The 16,510-nt window shown below is 39.8% G+C and overlaps 3 protein-coding genes across 5 annotated transcripts in view; 2 read left to right on the forward strand and 1 right to left on the reverse strand.

Annotated features, from left to right (window-relative positions):
• Positions 1 to 919: 919 nt before the first annotated feature.
• Positions 920 to 3,812, forward strand: LOC134205446 (SREBP regulating gene protein-like). 2 transcript variants are annotated; one of them, XM_062680688.1, is made up of 4 exons: positions 920 to 1,057; positions 1,177 to 1,388; positions 3,098 to 3,415; positions 3,473 to 3,812. In XM_062680688.1, exons 2-4 carry the CDS (start codon positions 1,287 to 1,289, stop codon positions 3,737 to 3,739), a joined length of 687 nt encoding a protein of 228 aa, XP_062536672.1. In that variant the 5' UTR covers positions 920 to 1,057; positions 1,177 to 1,286; the 3' UTR covers positions 3,740 to 3,812. The 2 variants fall into 2 exon arrangements, with proteins under 2 accessions (XP_062536672.1, XP_062536673.1); XM_062680689.1 differs by lacking the exon at positions 920 to 1,057 and adding an exon at positions 1,109 to 1,135 and having other exon boundaries at positions 1,202 to 1,388.
• Positions 3,793 to 16,510, forward strand: part of LOC134205442 (glutathione hydrolase 1 proenzyme-like) — a 129,581-nt gene continuing 116,863 nt past the window's right edge. For both annotated transcript variants that reach the window (XM_062680685.1, XM_062680683.1), the window contains exon 1: positions 3,793 to 3,931. In XM_062680685.1, coding sequence (XP_062536669.1) covers positions 3,849 to 3,931 — 83 coding nt within the window. In that variant the 5' untranslated portion in view covers positions 3,793 to 3,848. The remainder of the gene's footprint in view (positions 3,932 to 16,510) is intronic.
• LOC134205445 (probable isoaspartyl peptidase/L-asparaginase GA20639) lies at positions 3,805 to 5,130 on the reverse strand. The gene is made up of 2 exons (XM_062680687.1): positions 4,602 to 5,130; positions 3,805 to 4,539 (listed from the first exon to the last, which is right to left on the reverse strand). Exons 1-2 carry the CDS (start codon positions 4,989 to 4,991, stop codon positions 3,955 to 3,957), a joined length of 975 nt encoding a protein of 324 aa, XP_062536671.1. The 5' UTR covers positions 4,992 to 5,130; the 3' UTR covers positions 3,805 to 3,954.

Here is a 16,510-nt window from a genome sequence, read left to right on the forward strand (position 1 = left end):
ATTTCAAATTGTCGCGACTCGCGTCGCAGCGCGAGTGCTCAATCGCGCGGTCCGGTTTGGTGGCGGCCCGACAATAATAAATATAATAAGGTCTGAAGCATTCTCGCTTAACTTTTCAAAAGGACCTAAGTAACATTTTTTCATGAATTAATTTGAATACTGCAATCAATAGCTTTCATGTTGTTCTGTTGATTGCGCTATTCAAATTAATTCATGAAAAAAAAATGTTACTTAGGACCTTTTGAAAAGTTAAGCGAGCATTCTCAAATAAGAGTATTGTAAAATAGTTTGTGATTAAAATTACTTTGAAATAGTTTTATGGAGGATTGGAAAACCATGAGAAATATGTTTTGCATAGATCTGAATAGTTTTAAGATATTCTTATGCTATTTCTTCACAACTTTCGACGAACAAAATATCATAAAATCAGTCAAAAAGACGCTTGGTGCGGTTTCGCTGAACCCTGACACTACGCGGTCGCTCGGGTTCAACAAGGAACACTCATCGTTCTGCTCACGACATTACCAGTTGGTCTCAGCAACTCGTCAATTGGTGCGATCCCTCATGCGATCGAGATTGCTCGTTTGGTATATGCACCATTTTGTTCTTTATTTTCATTATCTAGTTACATACACTGGCAATATCAGCCTTATCGTGACATTCCTTCAAGCGCGCATTAAAAAAACGGTCGATTTCCGGGGTTCGAAGGGTTTACTGTTGTCGATTAAACGTCTTGTAAACTTTTACCATATGTTATGATTGCTGATGCGGATTAGATTGGCAGAACAGTTATAGTAAACGAAATACACCTGATCTTAAAATGCGGATCGTTCTCAGGTGCGTGCGAGAAAACGTCTCGATTGGAAAGTGTTCCAATGGTAATCAATAGTAATGCAACCGAAGAACGTCGAACGGTTGGTTGCTTGGACGAAACATTAATTTCACGAGCTCGCTTGGAAGAGTTTTATTCATTTTATTAGTTCCACGCAACTTATCGTACAACTTCACAGCAACTTGCGTGAAAAAAGAAACGGTCCCAGGCTACTGACAGCAACATGTAAGTTTTGTTTTTGGCTGTTATTTTGTTTTGCTTTGCACATTTGTTGTCATTTTCTGAATCGTATGTTCCATAAAAGTAAAACCTAAATAACATTCGAACCCTTTCTCCAAATGTAGCTATTATTTATCGTTAAACCCATAGATAAAAAGCCACGGACGCAAGATAACACGACGACGGCAGCCACGAGCCAGTGTGACGGGGACGGTCGCTCTTCTGCGGGCTGGAAATGTGTTATGCCGTAATCGCTCGGTTCCTTCGTCGTCGGATTGTGCTGGCGATCATTTTCCTGCTGTCGCTGACGTACTGTATGGTGCGATTGATCGGAAATGTGAGTATTATTTGCAATTATTGTGTTGAAGCAATGGAAACTCATCCGAAAGTATTATCAAGTGAGTGAGCTGCAATTTATGGCATCTACGATTAGGTAAACAAAGAATATTCAATTTTTGTTGTTACCTTTTCATACAGTTTCAGTAAAAAGGTTGTTCAATTAGTCATTGAGTTAGTATCTATATTGTACTCATTTGTAATTTTACATAGAGAATACCATGCAATTCGATTGAGATTTTCAATCACAGCTCAAGGTGAGTCACGATGCGATTTATAAAGTTCAATTTGATATTTGTTATAAAGATTAAAAAAATCTGTATAAACTGATAACCCTTATTGCACAATGCGTTATCAAAATAAGAAAAACAAATGAAGAAGCGCTTTTTGCTTCAGCTAGTATAGTATACAAATGAGGGTGGTTAAAAATATGAATAGAACGAATATTCTTAGGAGACACAGGCATCGGAATAGTTGAAGCCCTAGGTTTGTGTAGTATTTTAACACGACAAGTCAAATTGTTTTAAATGTTTAAATGAAATTTGAGCTGAGTGAATCGGATGCTTTTGATTATATCTGCTGGTTTGAATGGTTTCTTCAACCGAATATCAACCTACAGCAACAGACAAAGACTGACCCATCGATCCGGGCGATTATTCAAGCCGCATCTCATTCAACTCCCGCCGTGTATCGATTCCACATCCTTTCCGTTTTGGCTGATAAATCCAGTTGGAAAAGTAAGGAAGGCTCGAGCTATTACAACTAGCCAACTTTTAACAATCATTTTTTTATCAAGTGAAAACCTACTCAGAAGTTTTAGGGCATAGGACTAACCACTACCTCTTGGATGGTATTCTCCAACAATCGAAATTTGTCCAGGCCACGTACGAATGCCTTTGAAGGAGAAGGGTGCTTGAACACAAATCATTAACAAATAGGCATAAAACTCTGTATAAGTATATAAATCCAATCCCGTGATCTACAAGATCAAAGACAGTCTCAAGATACGCATATATTGCCTATTATTGTTAGGATTGTTAACTCGACGAGATATATATTGACAATTTTTTATATAAAGAATGGGTGTTGCCCTGTCGAAATTTATTTTTGCATGATTCATACAGGGATTAAAAACTGACCAGAACTAATGGCTTAGAAGTTGTCGCCAAAAATACAACTTTTAAACCAAAAACGCGTCTACGCCTACAGAAAAGTTTTACTCACAATTTTAACACTTATGCTTAACCGATTTACTCGCAGCCGCAAGCATTCGACACGGAACCTTGCCACATTGTTTTGTGTTAATAATGGACCAGATCGGGCTATAGGCTCAAAAGTTATGACAAAATACTAATTTTATAATGTACAAGAAAGGCACCATAATGCCTGGCAGATTATTTAGGGTTTTTAGATAACTTTGGTACGCAATACTCGTTCTGTGATGTGATCCTATAACATATATTCAGTACACTGGATTTTGTTTTTACACGATTTACATTTTCCCAATTTATCCTAAATGTTTAACGCATATTAATTATCATGTGATTTTTCTTTGATTTATTCTGGAATTTTTGATACATGTTGCGAAGAGTTTGGTGGCAAATTGAAGTAACACGATCAAAAATACGAGCGAAAAAAAATCGTGTAAAAACAAAATCCTGTGTATACAAAAAAAGGCGAATGTTCAAAAACGTCAACTTCTTTTTCCAGAACGTATCGCTAAACTTGGACGGTGACCTATTTCAAACAAGTCTACAGCGTGAAAAGCCTATCATCTGGACTGGTGCCATTCTCGAAGAACGCAACCGCTCCAATGATCTATCTATAACCTGCCGAAACTCCGTTCAAGGCAAAGCCCTCATCGTTGATGAACGAGGCTACGTTTGTACCAGATTCGAACTACTGTGGACTGGATGCTGCAACGTAGAAGTGGAAAGTACTAAACTTTTCCATTGCGACACCTGCCAGAACAGCAACTGCTGTGCGATTTACGAGTATTGTGTATCGTGTTGTATGCACCCGAATAAGGTTTGTACTTCAACATCAATGCAGTTTTCAAGTTATTGAATTTGATTAATATTGCAGAGGCCATTACTGGAAAGGGTGCTGGCCAAAGCTACCGGGCGTCAGATCGCAGTTTACGCCACCGTGAACGACCAGTATGAACTGTGTCTGACAAAGTGTAGAACCAATTCGCATTCAGTGCAGAATGAAAACAAATATCGCGATCCGAAGTTGAAACACTGCTACGGCGAAACCGAAGAACAACTCACTGCTCAGAACAGCAGAAACAGTGCCAGTGGTGCAGTAGACACAAGTGACAACCATAATCCTCTAGTAAATAGTGTGTAGGTGAAAGAATGCTGATAATGTGAAAACTGTTTGCGGTTTGTGATAAGAAGTCAGATCCAGACAAATAATGAAATATTTTTGTATTTGATTTATCGTAAAGCAACCGAAAATGAATCGCAACTTTGAAAGGCAGATTGAACATTTCAAATACAGACTGACATCCTCGCACAAATATCGCCGCCTGGATCAGCGGTAAGTTTTTGCATAGATTTTCGCTACTCTTGTACAGTTTCTTCGAGGTGTTGGTCTTGTTCGATACCATATTTAAGTTGCTTCCCTTTGATATAAGCCCAAGCCATTCTTTTTGAGGTGAATGACACTCCTACTTGGCCTTTGCAATCAATGGTGATGGCGCCTGCGGTTCCAGTTAATCTATCAGTCATTGTTTTACAGGAATTTTCTGTTGCAGTTTGAGCATCTTCTCCAAGGAATTCAATTCGCTTGAGAATGTCGTGAGCTAGCGAATATCTCATGATGGTTTCACCATGACCTGTGGTAGACACACCTCCTACCCGATTGTCAGCGTACGTTCCTGCCCCTACTAAGGGTGTGTCGCCAATTCTCCCTGGGAGCTTTCCTGTTATACCACCGGTGGATGTCGCTACAGCGATATTGCCCAAACTATCGATTGCAACGGCACCGACCGTACCCACTTCAGCTTTGCTGTATTTATTAGATGATCCTATCTCGGTGCGAGCAAACTCGTTTTCGCCTTTATGCGCAGCTTCTTTCCATTCCTCCAAAGCTTCTTTAGCAAAATCGGTTACCAGCTGTCCAGGGGGATCCATTATTTCGAACCCCTAGAATAACACGTTTATTTGATTAACAAAACAAATAATATACAAATTAATTATTATAAAACCTCTTGGACAGCGAACTGCATCACTCCTTCTCCACCGAGGAAATTATGCGGGGTCTTCATCACCCTTCTCGCCAAACTTATCGGATGCATGATGTCTTTGACGAGCGAGCAGCATCCTGCACGCAATGTTGCCCCATTCATTATGCTCGCCTCCATCTCAACGTTTCCTTCCGTGGTTAAAACCGATCCGTAACCAGCATTGAAATACGGATCCAGTTCCATACTACGAACTGCCACCTCGACAGCATCCATAACGGAGCCAGAGTCTTGAAGTTTGGCGTAGCCCACTTTGGCGGCTAGTTTCACGCCTACCAGTTTTCCTTCGACACGTTCGGTTGGAATGTCCCCTGCGCCCCCATGTACCAGAACAATCGGTTCAATCGATGACATTTTATTTAAAGGGAACGGTGTCTGCTTTGCTACTGATTCAAACGGTGGTAAGAATGTTATCTTTCAACTCAAAACGTTCAACCACTTGCATGACTAGGTAAAATGCAGCAGTCTTGATGCGCTTCGTCTGATGGGCTATCATGAAACTCTGCGATTGGTTGATAAGAGCTTTGCTTCGTTTGGGATTTAACACATGTTCATTCTGAAGTTCATTTGCAAACAGGCATGAACTTTTGAACGCAAAAAGGCATGTTTATTCTGTTCAAGCTTGTATGCAATAACCGTAGAAAGATACAGGACAGATCAAAAGTTTTTAGAATTCACGTAAAGATTGTTTAAATAAAAAATATTATCATTGCTCGTACAAATCAGAGCTGTTCAACCTTCCGAGACTCACATGGACAAATTGCTTGCAACGACTACATTTGCTTTTTGTCTTGTATTGTAGGGTTGACCGGGGCAATACGAATCATCTAAGTAAATCTTTCCCAAAGCTCAACAAGTCATCATTCATATATTGTTGACTTATACTAAAGATTGTTAACTTGAGCCACCGCGAACAATACGTATTCTTGTACTTTTCCTTCAATGGCTCTAAATTCAGCTGTAAACATAGCCTGCACTTCCACTTTAGATTCTATGAGCATTTTCTTAATTGTTGTTAACAGTTATTAATTGAAGACTTCTCATACCAGCTAGTATGAATCTGTGTGGCAAGCACACTTGATAAACAAAACAGATAGGCATCACTTCTGTGGAATGTGGTCCATCTTCGATATTGAAACACTTACAAACCTACTGGTAGAAATCAAACTCTACTGAGCAACGAGCATGAAACAAAGCAACAGCACATGCGGAGTTGTCCTACACAGTTGGTAAAAAATCTGCTCTTATATTATTCACAATTTTCAACAATTTAATAAAATTCATTCAGTGAATGCAACTAATAGTCCGTGTGGCTACGGCGGGTACCATTTTGACAGATAGAAGCGACATTTAGAAAACTCTAACATCCATCTATTAGTTGCACTCACTCACCAGCATCAAGCCAGCATGAGTTAACCACCAGAAATTTGATGAAAAACTGAATCGAAGCGAATATTGAATCCGACCACTACCTCGTTGCAGTATGCCTGAGCTCATTACTCTCGAAAGTGTACAACACGCGTCGAAGTCGAACGCCGCGGCTAAACATTGGGCGGCTACAAGACGGTAGACTAGCCCAAGACTACGCACAGCAGCTGGAAGTGGCACTCCCAACGGAAGAGCAGCTCGGCGCAGCGTCTCTTTAAGGTGGCTGGAGAGATATTCGATCCATCATTGGTAGCACCGCAACCGCTGCACTTGGCACGGTGCCCCCGGATCAGAGAAACGACTGGTATTATGGCGAATATGAGCAGTTATTGGAAGAGACGAATGCAGATGCAGCATGTACGAGATTGCTGCAACACCACATGAGGGCGAACGAGGCACGATATAAATGGGCCCGGAACAGACAAAACTCGATTTTCCGGAGGGAAAAGTACCAGCAGGAAGATCGAGACCGTCAAGAGACGGAGCAATTGTACCACGCTAATAACACACGAAAATTCTATGAGAAGTTGAACCGTTCACGTAAGGGCCACGTACAACAGCCTGATATGTGTAAGGACATAAACGGAAACTTTATTACGAACGAGCGTGAGGTGATCCAAAGGTGGCGGCAGCACTACGAAGAACACCTGAATGGCGATGTGGCAGACGAAAATGACAGTATGGTGATGAACATGGGAGAACGCGCGCAAGACATAATTTTACCAGCTCCGGATCTCCAGGAAATCCAGGAGGAGATTGGCCGGCTGAAGAACAACAAAGCCCCTGGAGCTGACCAACTACCAGGAGAGCTATTTAAACACGGTGGTGAGGCACTGGCTAGAGCGCTGCATTGGGTCATTACCAAGATTTGGGAGGAGGAAGTATTGCCGCAGGAGTGGATGGAAGGTGTCGTGTGTCCCATCTACAAAAAGGGCGATAAGCTGGATTGTAGCAACTACCGCACAATCACATTGCTGAACGCCGCCTACAAGCAACTCTCCCAAATTTTATGTCGTCGACTAGCACCAATTGCAAGAGAGTTCGTGGGGCAGTACCAGGCGGGTTTTATGGGCGAACGCTCCACCATGGACCAGGTGTTCGCCGTACGTCAGGTATTGCAGAAATACCGCGAATACAACGTGCCCACACATCATCTGTTTATCGACTTCAAAGCCGCATATGATACAATCCCATCGGGACCAGCTATGGCAGCTAATGCACGAACACGGATTTCCGGATAAACTGATACGGTTGATCAAAGCGACGAGGGATCGTGTGATGTGCGTAGTTCGAGCTTCAAGGGCATTCTCGAGTCTCTTTGAAATGCGCAGAGGGTTATGGCAAGGTGATGGTTTCATGTCTGCTATTCAACATCGCTTTGGGAGGGGTAATATGAAGAGCAGGGATTGACACGAGTGGTATAATTTTCAATAAGTCCGTCCAGCTATTTGGCTTCGCCGACGACATAGATATTATGGCACGTAACTTTGAGAAGATGGAGGAATTTGATGAATCCATTTGATTGAACTTTTGTAGTATATGTACCCGTGTCATTTGTTTGGTGCATGTCTTTCTGCTCCATTTCTAATAAGTCCGGTAAAACCACTACCGAAATGTACCGAGACTTTGGGGTTTTTGCGGGAGATAATAAAAAGAACTTGTGTCGTGTTCGAGTGATCGATTAGAAAGACCTTCTGGTCTGTTTTATTGATTTAATGAAATTGACAGCAGTGTAGCGCACAGCGCACACTGCTGTCACGCACGCTTAGCTTAAGCTAATCAGAGATGTATTTACAATATACAATAGCTCTTCCCCCTTCGGAAAGAACAATAATTCAGAATGAACAAATATTCATTATGAAACATATTCGAACTTACTTCTACTCTAGGTCTCTTAGACCACCAAGGTAGGCCAGAAAGCGCTACCAGTTCTGATGGAAATTTTCTTTTCCTACTCATATTTCTATTTAATAACTGAATCACTTCCGATAGCGTTGGGGTCTGTCTCGCGCTCAGATCTGGTAACTGCCAGAAAGTGTCGTCATGTACGGATGCCCTCGTGGATTCTGCGGTAGTCAGTAACGGCCGACCAGCCACGGATGTGTCGTCGTCAGTCAGTAGCGGCCGACCAGTCTCGACCACACGCATCGATCGCCTTGGCATGCCGCGTCCATCATTAGCGAGTCGTAGTTGAGTGAGATGGACGGTGGTTGTCGCTTCGCTTTCAATCATGATCTGTAATGAGTTATTAGAGACATGTTTACAGACAAATGCTTTACTCAGCTTTTTGCGTACATGCTGCAAGTTATGCCTCCTAAAGTTAATCAAACAGACTAACATACACTTATGATAATATGATTTTTCTGAAGGAAAACTGTCCTCCAATGTCAAGTTATAAGGAAACAAACATAAATTTGTTAGGTCTTGAAAGCTCAACTTGTATCTTTTGCATAGAAGACCATTGTCAAGCAACATAACGCCTAGCATTCCAAAACTAGCAATAAGTTTAGTAAACTTTGCAAAAATCTCTAACCAGTTTACCATCAACCACTTTACCTCCACCCTTTTGGAGAAACTATTCACTGCCAAAAGTTTTGTAGCAGGTTTACGTTTTAAAATTTCAATAATAATGTGTTGTTTTGGATTTATTGCCACACTTGCATAGACGTCACGAGCAACAATAAAATTTGCGTTTATTCCAACAAAGTGCATCGCGTGTTTCACTGTTCGTTTTATTCCAAAAACATCAACTTTGCTGCCATATAAAAGTTTTAAAATTTTTTGAATTGTCTGCGGTATATTCACTTTGTCATGGAACAAAGAACACACGTCAAAAAATCTTAAAATTTGTCGATTCGCCAAAATTCTATCTTCATAAGTTCTCCCAAGCCAATCAGAATAAATCATTTCTTGCATAATATTATTTTTGTTTACCCTGGCATTGACCAAAGATTTATCAGGAAAATTCTTTATTTCACTATTCCAATATTCATTATATTCTGTGGGAGCAGACATATTAGAAGCCATTCGCGAAAAAAGGTTCGCAAAATTCATCACCAACGAAAGAGTATACTGAATTTTGGAATCAAACACCGACAATTTAACAATGTTCTTCCTCCAACTGTAGGGAATGTCACAATCTTTTTTAGTAATTGTAAAATCATCTCCTTCACTATCAGCATTACACACAGTTTTACTCAAATAATTGACAAATACATCAACAATTTTAATTTGATCAACTGCAATTAGTGCTTCATTTTGTTTTTCCAAAATTTTGTAATAGTTGTTAAATGGCATTGAATTGCCAAAACATTTCTCCAGTTGGAGAAAAATCATCCAGCCATGTTTTATCCAGCAAAGGAATAAACTGGTCATCACAAAAGGCACTAATAAATTTGAATTCTTTTGTCCCCCATCCAATTCAACTGCAACCTCAATTTCACCAGATTTGTTTTGTGTGGAATCATTTATCACAGTCAGTTGATTAGACATTCTACATAAGGAAAGGTTGAGTTTTGAGTTGAACAAATTTGTTCCCATTACTGTTACCGGAGAACCACTATCAATCTGCATTCGAATGACATTACTTTCAACAGATACATCCAATAAACATGAATTACTGGAATAATCAATGGAAGAAATACGCATACACTCCAATTCAAGGTCATTTTCCTTATTGTTATCCGAGCCACAATCCATTGTCCTCAAATTATCCAGTTGGTGGGACAAGCTATCCGGAATCACTTTTCGGATGTCGACATGTTTGACTTCATCGCTCTTCTCTCGCTTAATGTTGAAGCACCTTCTTCGCACGTGTCCTCGCTGTCCGCAGTAATCACAGATACGCTGGTCTACCATCCGTTGGTTTCCATCAATTTTCCTTCGGCTATGAGATGTACTAGCAGACTCATCACGGTACCTAAACTGTTGGAAGTCAAGTTGCGAGTTATGTTTATAATCCTTATTATCCAGATAACAAAATGGATGCTTGGTATTTATTGAAGCCACAGAGTCAACATTATTGTTAGCCAACATTTTTGTATGATAAGTCGCCATTTCCCAAGAAGCGATAATCCTTTCAGTCTGTTCTAATGTTAAGTTATTTTCAGTCAAAAGGCGATGTTTAAGTTTGTCATCTTGTAGACCAACAAGAATGCGATCCAATATGAGGTAATCCTTTTGATCACCGAACTCACAATTTTCCGCAAGAACTTTCAACGAAAATATCTAATCACCGGCTGATTCGCCAGGTTGTTGCACCATTCTACTGAAATTATATCTGTGGAGTAAGACTGAATCATTATTGTCAAGTCTCTCCTTAAGCTTTTGAACTACTACTTCATAGGAAGGTTCTTCCAACAATTCATCTGTAGGAAAGAGTTTGTCTGCCATATTGAACAAAAAATCGCCTCCCAAAAGTAACATCTGGTATTTTTTCTCATTTTTTTTCACCTTATTCACTCGGAAATGGCATGATAAACGTTTAATCCAAGAAGCAAATGATTGACCCTTACGGTAAGGTTCAATATTGGGAGCTACCATGTAAGACATATTTGTCAAAATGTTTGCAAAAAGACGATACACACGATGCTTTAAACCAATACACAACAAAAATTGCAAATAAAACAATACAATGGTTCAATAATTTCAATACCTTCACTGACAATCAATCAAAATAATGATTACATTCAATGCTTTCACTGACAAACAATAAGGATTATTATTATATTGTTTTCCTATTGTGTTCTTTTTTTCTAGTAAATAAAGCCAAAAGCATCACTGTTCACTGCGCTTCGAATTGATAAATGCGCTAAATGACCAATTTAGTTTAATTAATTTTTAATTAATTACACAGCTTTTCTTAAAATAAGCGAAAAATAAAATCACCAAAGAGTATTTATCAAGTTTTTACATTTAACACGCCACTTTGCTTGTGCAATATTTTTTTTTCAATCAATTATGCTAAAGCGCCTTTTCTTTGGAAACAGTGCAAATAAAGTTGTACACCAAAACGCCAATAAATCACAAATTTTAGATACTCACCCGATACATGCAACACTCACCACGACTCTTATCTCGATGCCAACAAATAAGCACCACAAAACCTCCCGGTGGAACGGAATGACACTCCCTGCTGCAAAGCCGATTGTTGCAGCGCAAATCTGCACAGCCTGATGCCACTAAACTCCCAAAATAAGAGAAAAGGCACTATTATTATCTTGTCAAAAAACTTTTGTAAACCACCAAGAGCACTATTTTGAAGAATATAATTTTCAATTAGTCGTCTAATTAATCACTCTATTGTTGCCCAAAAACCGACGCTACCAAAGCAAATGGCGTTTCGGTTGACAAAGTCGCTTCGTCACTACCGAAATAATATCGCCAATCAAATGCCGAAAAATGATAATTATCACAAACGATTTTTTTTTTCACTGCACTGTTACCTCGTTTTTTATTTTTGTTGAATCCTGGTGCCGAGATAGTCCAGAGCTGGTTTCCTTCGCTGCGGTCAGTTTAAACCTTCTGCACCGCTACCGATTGTCCTCGTCGCCACTAATAAATCCGGTAAAACCACTACCGAAATGTACCGAGACTTTGGGGTTTTTGCGGGAGATAATAAAAAGAACTTGTGTCGTGTTCGAGTGATCGATTAGAAAGACCTTCTGGTCTGTTTTATTGATTTAATGAAATTGACAGCAGTGTAGCGCACAGCGCACACTGCTGTCACGCACGCTTAGCTTAAGCTAATCAGAGATGTATTTACAATATACAATAATTTCTATTGAGAAGAAATTAAGTAGTCGTTTTTTATTCAGATATTATCTTAAGCTTAATGTAAGGCCTCTTTAGATTAAGGTACCGCTATTTATACGAAGATTCAGACTTGACCCGACGAGTCGTTCTACTTCACTAATTGATCAAGACTAACCTGTCATCTTGTGAATGTCTGAAAGAATACGTGAATCAAATCAAATCGTCTGCTCATCATCTCAACGGAATCGGTTTCACAATCAGTTAAGAATGGATTGAAACATTGTTTTTGGCTAGCCTACCCGACGTTTATCGACCGACGATCATGGCGCTGGAAAACTCAGGTATAGCCATCACTGGGGACTTTCAAAACGATGCGATGTGATGCCTTTTTTGTCAAGTGAATCAGCGTTGACTACGAATAAGCAAAGCAGGTAAGCAAATGACGAATGCGGATCCACCCAAAGGACCAATGTGTCGAAAATGTGCGAAGTATTGTCACATAGCAAAGGATTGCCGAAGTTCGAAGAAGGAAAACGCATTCGGTACTGTATTGTCTACGGACCAAGGAAGATGGAGCATGGTTTTTCGATTCCGGTGCAAGCGTGCACATGACGCGGAACAGTAACCTTTTAACGAACGTAAAACCTTCAAGTGGTACTGTAATAGAAGCGAACGGAGGTACTATACTATGGAAATAGTAGCAACTGATTCAATATTACTGAAGCCTAGATGTAGTGATGACGAGATTCCTGTTCGCGGAGTTCAGTACTTGCCGAATCTATTGTCGGTCAACCAGATCGCCATAAGGCAAGATGCGTTATCAAGGGCTACTCTCAGCGAAAGGGGGTGGACTACGATGAAAACTACTCGTCAGTGGTTCGTCACAGTTCGCTTCGGTACTTATTAGCGCTTGCTGCTGAGCATAATCTTCTGGTTGATCTAATGAAATCTGTTACCGCTTTTCTGCAAGGTGGTCTCGAAGAAGAAATAGATATGGAGCAACCTCCATGTTTTGAGCAAGCTGGAAAGCGACCTTTAGTATGCCGATTGAAGAAAGCTTTTGTCCTTATGCTGCGTGTCGTATGACTCGAGAATTGTCGGTTTCGACACGTCTCACGTGAGACGACCGTGTAATTCAAATGGGAGGTATCGACAATTCTCGTTTCATTCGAAACGCCTCACCTCATACGATACGCAGAATAGGCACTTTTGTATTGGTTAAAGCAGTCAAGTCGCGTATGGAATGTGAAACTAGATGCAGCATTCAAGAAATTAAACTTTAAGGCATCGGATCGGATACTTCTACTACAAGATCTGGAACGGCAAGATCCCGTTTGTTGAAATTTATGTAGACGATCTCTTATTGTTCTCCAACGACGAAGGCATCAACAATGGAGTAAAGGTAAAGCTGAACAGTATGCTCCGCATGAAGGATCTTGGACCTGCGATAAATTGCTTAGGGGACCGGATCATGCGAACTGAAGATGGCATAGCAATTGATTAAAAAGCCTATGTTAAATCGATTTTGGTCCGTTTCAACATGCAAGATTCAAAAGCCACTACAACACCAATGAACACTGCTATCAAGTTGACCAAAGAAATGTCACCGAAGAAATCAACTGAGTAGGAGCTTTCCCTATCTGAGTCCTTTTCAGATCAATGGTCTTCTGAATGCGAACGGTATACTGCCACTAACCGCAAGTCAAACTTATCTGGATATGGCGTCCATATACAGATAAGTCTGACTTGCGGTTAGCGGCAGTATACTTCTTGTATCATAGATCTCTTCGAGTCTCCATCTACTCTTCTAAATATTTACCCTCATCATACGGCATTAGTTTCAACCGTCGACGTCCGTTCTTGCTATGAAAGTTCTGTACCTACATCTAGCGTTGACTACGACTTCAACAGATGTGATTACTAAATTGACAATGCACTGATTGCTGCCCTGGACTGGAATCAAGGGTGGCGTTGTGCATCTCGACTCGAAACGAGTAAACCATGCAAACTCTCATACAAAAGAGCTATCGAAAGGAGATGCGCAATGAGGCCCCAGGTTATGAATTATGACTCAATCGATGATTCTGTTACCGCGTTCTATCGCACCGTCGAACAGATCATCCGAGAAAACGCACCGGTCAAAATCTGCCGACTATCTAAACAGCTCAATCAACCTTGGTGCGCACCAACCTGCCTTGGATTTGTCCAAGGACATTAACAATCCAAACTGGGATCCAATTTCCCTCTTTTCAACTCAACTACAAGTTTCAACTAGGCCATCTGGGGTTGCCTCGCGACCCCCAATATCTATGTCATCATCACACATCAGCCCGTTTCCTACCATTCCACTATGGGGAATCAGGTGGCCGAAAATAAAAAAAAATCGACTTTCTCTGATTCGTAATTCAAGTTGACCTACTAAATGCTAATGCTTTGGAGCATTAAACCCCAGCATATCAGCACTCTAAGCCATATGGTTATCAAGATATAGGCATTAGAGCCAGACACTTTTTAGTTCTTGAAAAATCAATGCATTATTCAACTGTCAATATCTTCGGCTACAGTAGCTCTTTTCCAACTCTTTAAAAAGTTTCTGAAAGCTTGTTTCATGGACTTGCGAAGCACGGGTTAGTTATGGGAAAATAGGTAGTGAAACATACGAAAATGACCCGAAGAAAAAAAATTTTTTTTTTTCATACAAAAAAAGTTTCTCAAAGTTTCGCTTAGCGACTACCACTACGACTTTCTTTGGACCTCCCAGAAGGCATTAAAACAAATTCCAGCTGCTTATGGCTGCAAATCTGCGATTCCGATCACTTTTTCGAAAAAAAAAGTCATTAATTTTGAAACATTAAATGTAATTATTCTCATAATACACGGCAGACTGTGATGGGCTGGATACAAATCCCATGCGTATGACAAAAGAGCACCAAGAACAGTTAAAATAGAGATAGTAGATAACACGAAAAGTGTCGTAGGCTTCGTGGTAGGCCGTGTACACGATAGCTTATGCAGCTATATGATACTCCATTTGGCGTAGGCTCACCAAGAGGAGGCAACTCATTATCTATCAAGTATCAAGCAAATAAATATGAAAAAAAAAACAATATACTCTTGAGGGTTACGAAAATACTCTAGGCTTCATTTGAAATTATTACATAAAAAGCAAAATTTTGATATTAATTAAAATCCAAAATGTGAATACAAGAAGCAAAAATGTCTGTACCAAAGGACATCTTTCGATAATTATTGGTATGTATACCTAGGTGAAATAAATAAACAGAACATTTATGAATGTCTATCTGAGTGCATAGTGAGCTGTGATTGCGAAGGTAAATCGTGTGAAGTGTTTGTACTTATTATTTGGTGAATCATGAATTATAGGCAACTCATTGAAGTATTTAGAGCTCACGAGGGACGTCAGGTAAATCGCGTTGAAAAAGCTTTGGAATATATCTGCCAAAGCTTCGCTGTGGATAAACAAAAAAAGAGTCAACTCCATACAAAATTGAAAAATCTGCATTTGAAATTTGAAAAAAAAACCAGATTAATCCACCTAGCGGCGATGATGCCTTTCTCGTGCATCGTAAAATGTGCTGAAAAAATCACATAGGAAATGTCAAAAAGCACTTTAGGGGAATAGATCGCATATTTTCTATCATTTTGCATGTTTTTGCATTAATTACTATGCATTCCCACCATTCTTGAAAAAATTTTTTTCGATTTTGAAATTTTTTCCAAGGGGACCCTTGGGAAAAACAATGATTTTCAATAATTCTGAAATGCAATGTCCGATCAGGCCAGTTTTCAATAGCAAACAATGGGACCGCATTCCCGTCGAATGCAACTTGTTGCGAGTAAATCGGTAATGCTATGTTCCAAAAAGTGTGTCTACAAAATTTGTACACATACACACATACACACACACATACATACATACACACAAACAGACATCACCTCAATTCGTCGAGCTGAGTCGATTGGTATATAACACTATGGGTCTCCGGGCCTTCTATCAAAAGTTTGGTTTTGGAGTGATGTTATAGCCTTTACGTATACTTAGTATACGAGAAAGGCAAAAATGGCAGGCCGCATCCCGGTCCAAAACTTACTTTGACTCATATAATGAGGAATGGCTTGACACAGAATTTGAATTAGAAGAATTTTATCATGCTGAGCCAGAGCCAGTGGCTTCAACATCTCGTGGAAGGCCATCAAAAAATTTTGAGGATTTAAGTGAGCGTACGAAGCGCAGAAGAATTAATGACGAGCTAATGGACCCAAGAGAGGATACCATAGAAAAAGCGCTACTGGGAGCAAGAAGAACTGCCTACAACAGAAGTGATACGAGTATGATGAAAATGATAGGCCATATTTAAAAAAAAACGAGATCACGCTTCCAGGATGTTTTTTAGTGACTGAAACTTCTTGCAATACAACAGATTCGAGTACAGAAAAATATACCATAGCAGATATTTTATTAGATCTTGAAGAAATAAATGATGATTTTGTTGAGGATGTTCATGTACATAATGAATAAATAAATGTTGTTGCAGTATACTTATATATCTTGAAGCTTTTATTGCATGGAGTTCGTTTAGCTTTAATAGAGCTTTATATTGTATTCCCTTTACTTGTTTTACGGGTTAAGAGCCTGAACCAATCTGAAAAATCCTACAAATACAACCTGT

The sequence above is a fragment of the Armigeres subalbatus genome, chromosome 1 (genome assembly GCF_024139115.2).
Source record: "Armigeres subalbatus isolate Guangzhou_Male chromosome 1, GZ_Asu_2, whole genome shotgun sequence".
In the NCBI taxonomy this organism is placed as follows: domain Eukaryota; kingdom Metazoa; phylum Arthropoda; class Insecta; order Diptera; family Culicidae; genus Armigeres; species Armigeres subalbatus.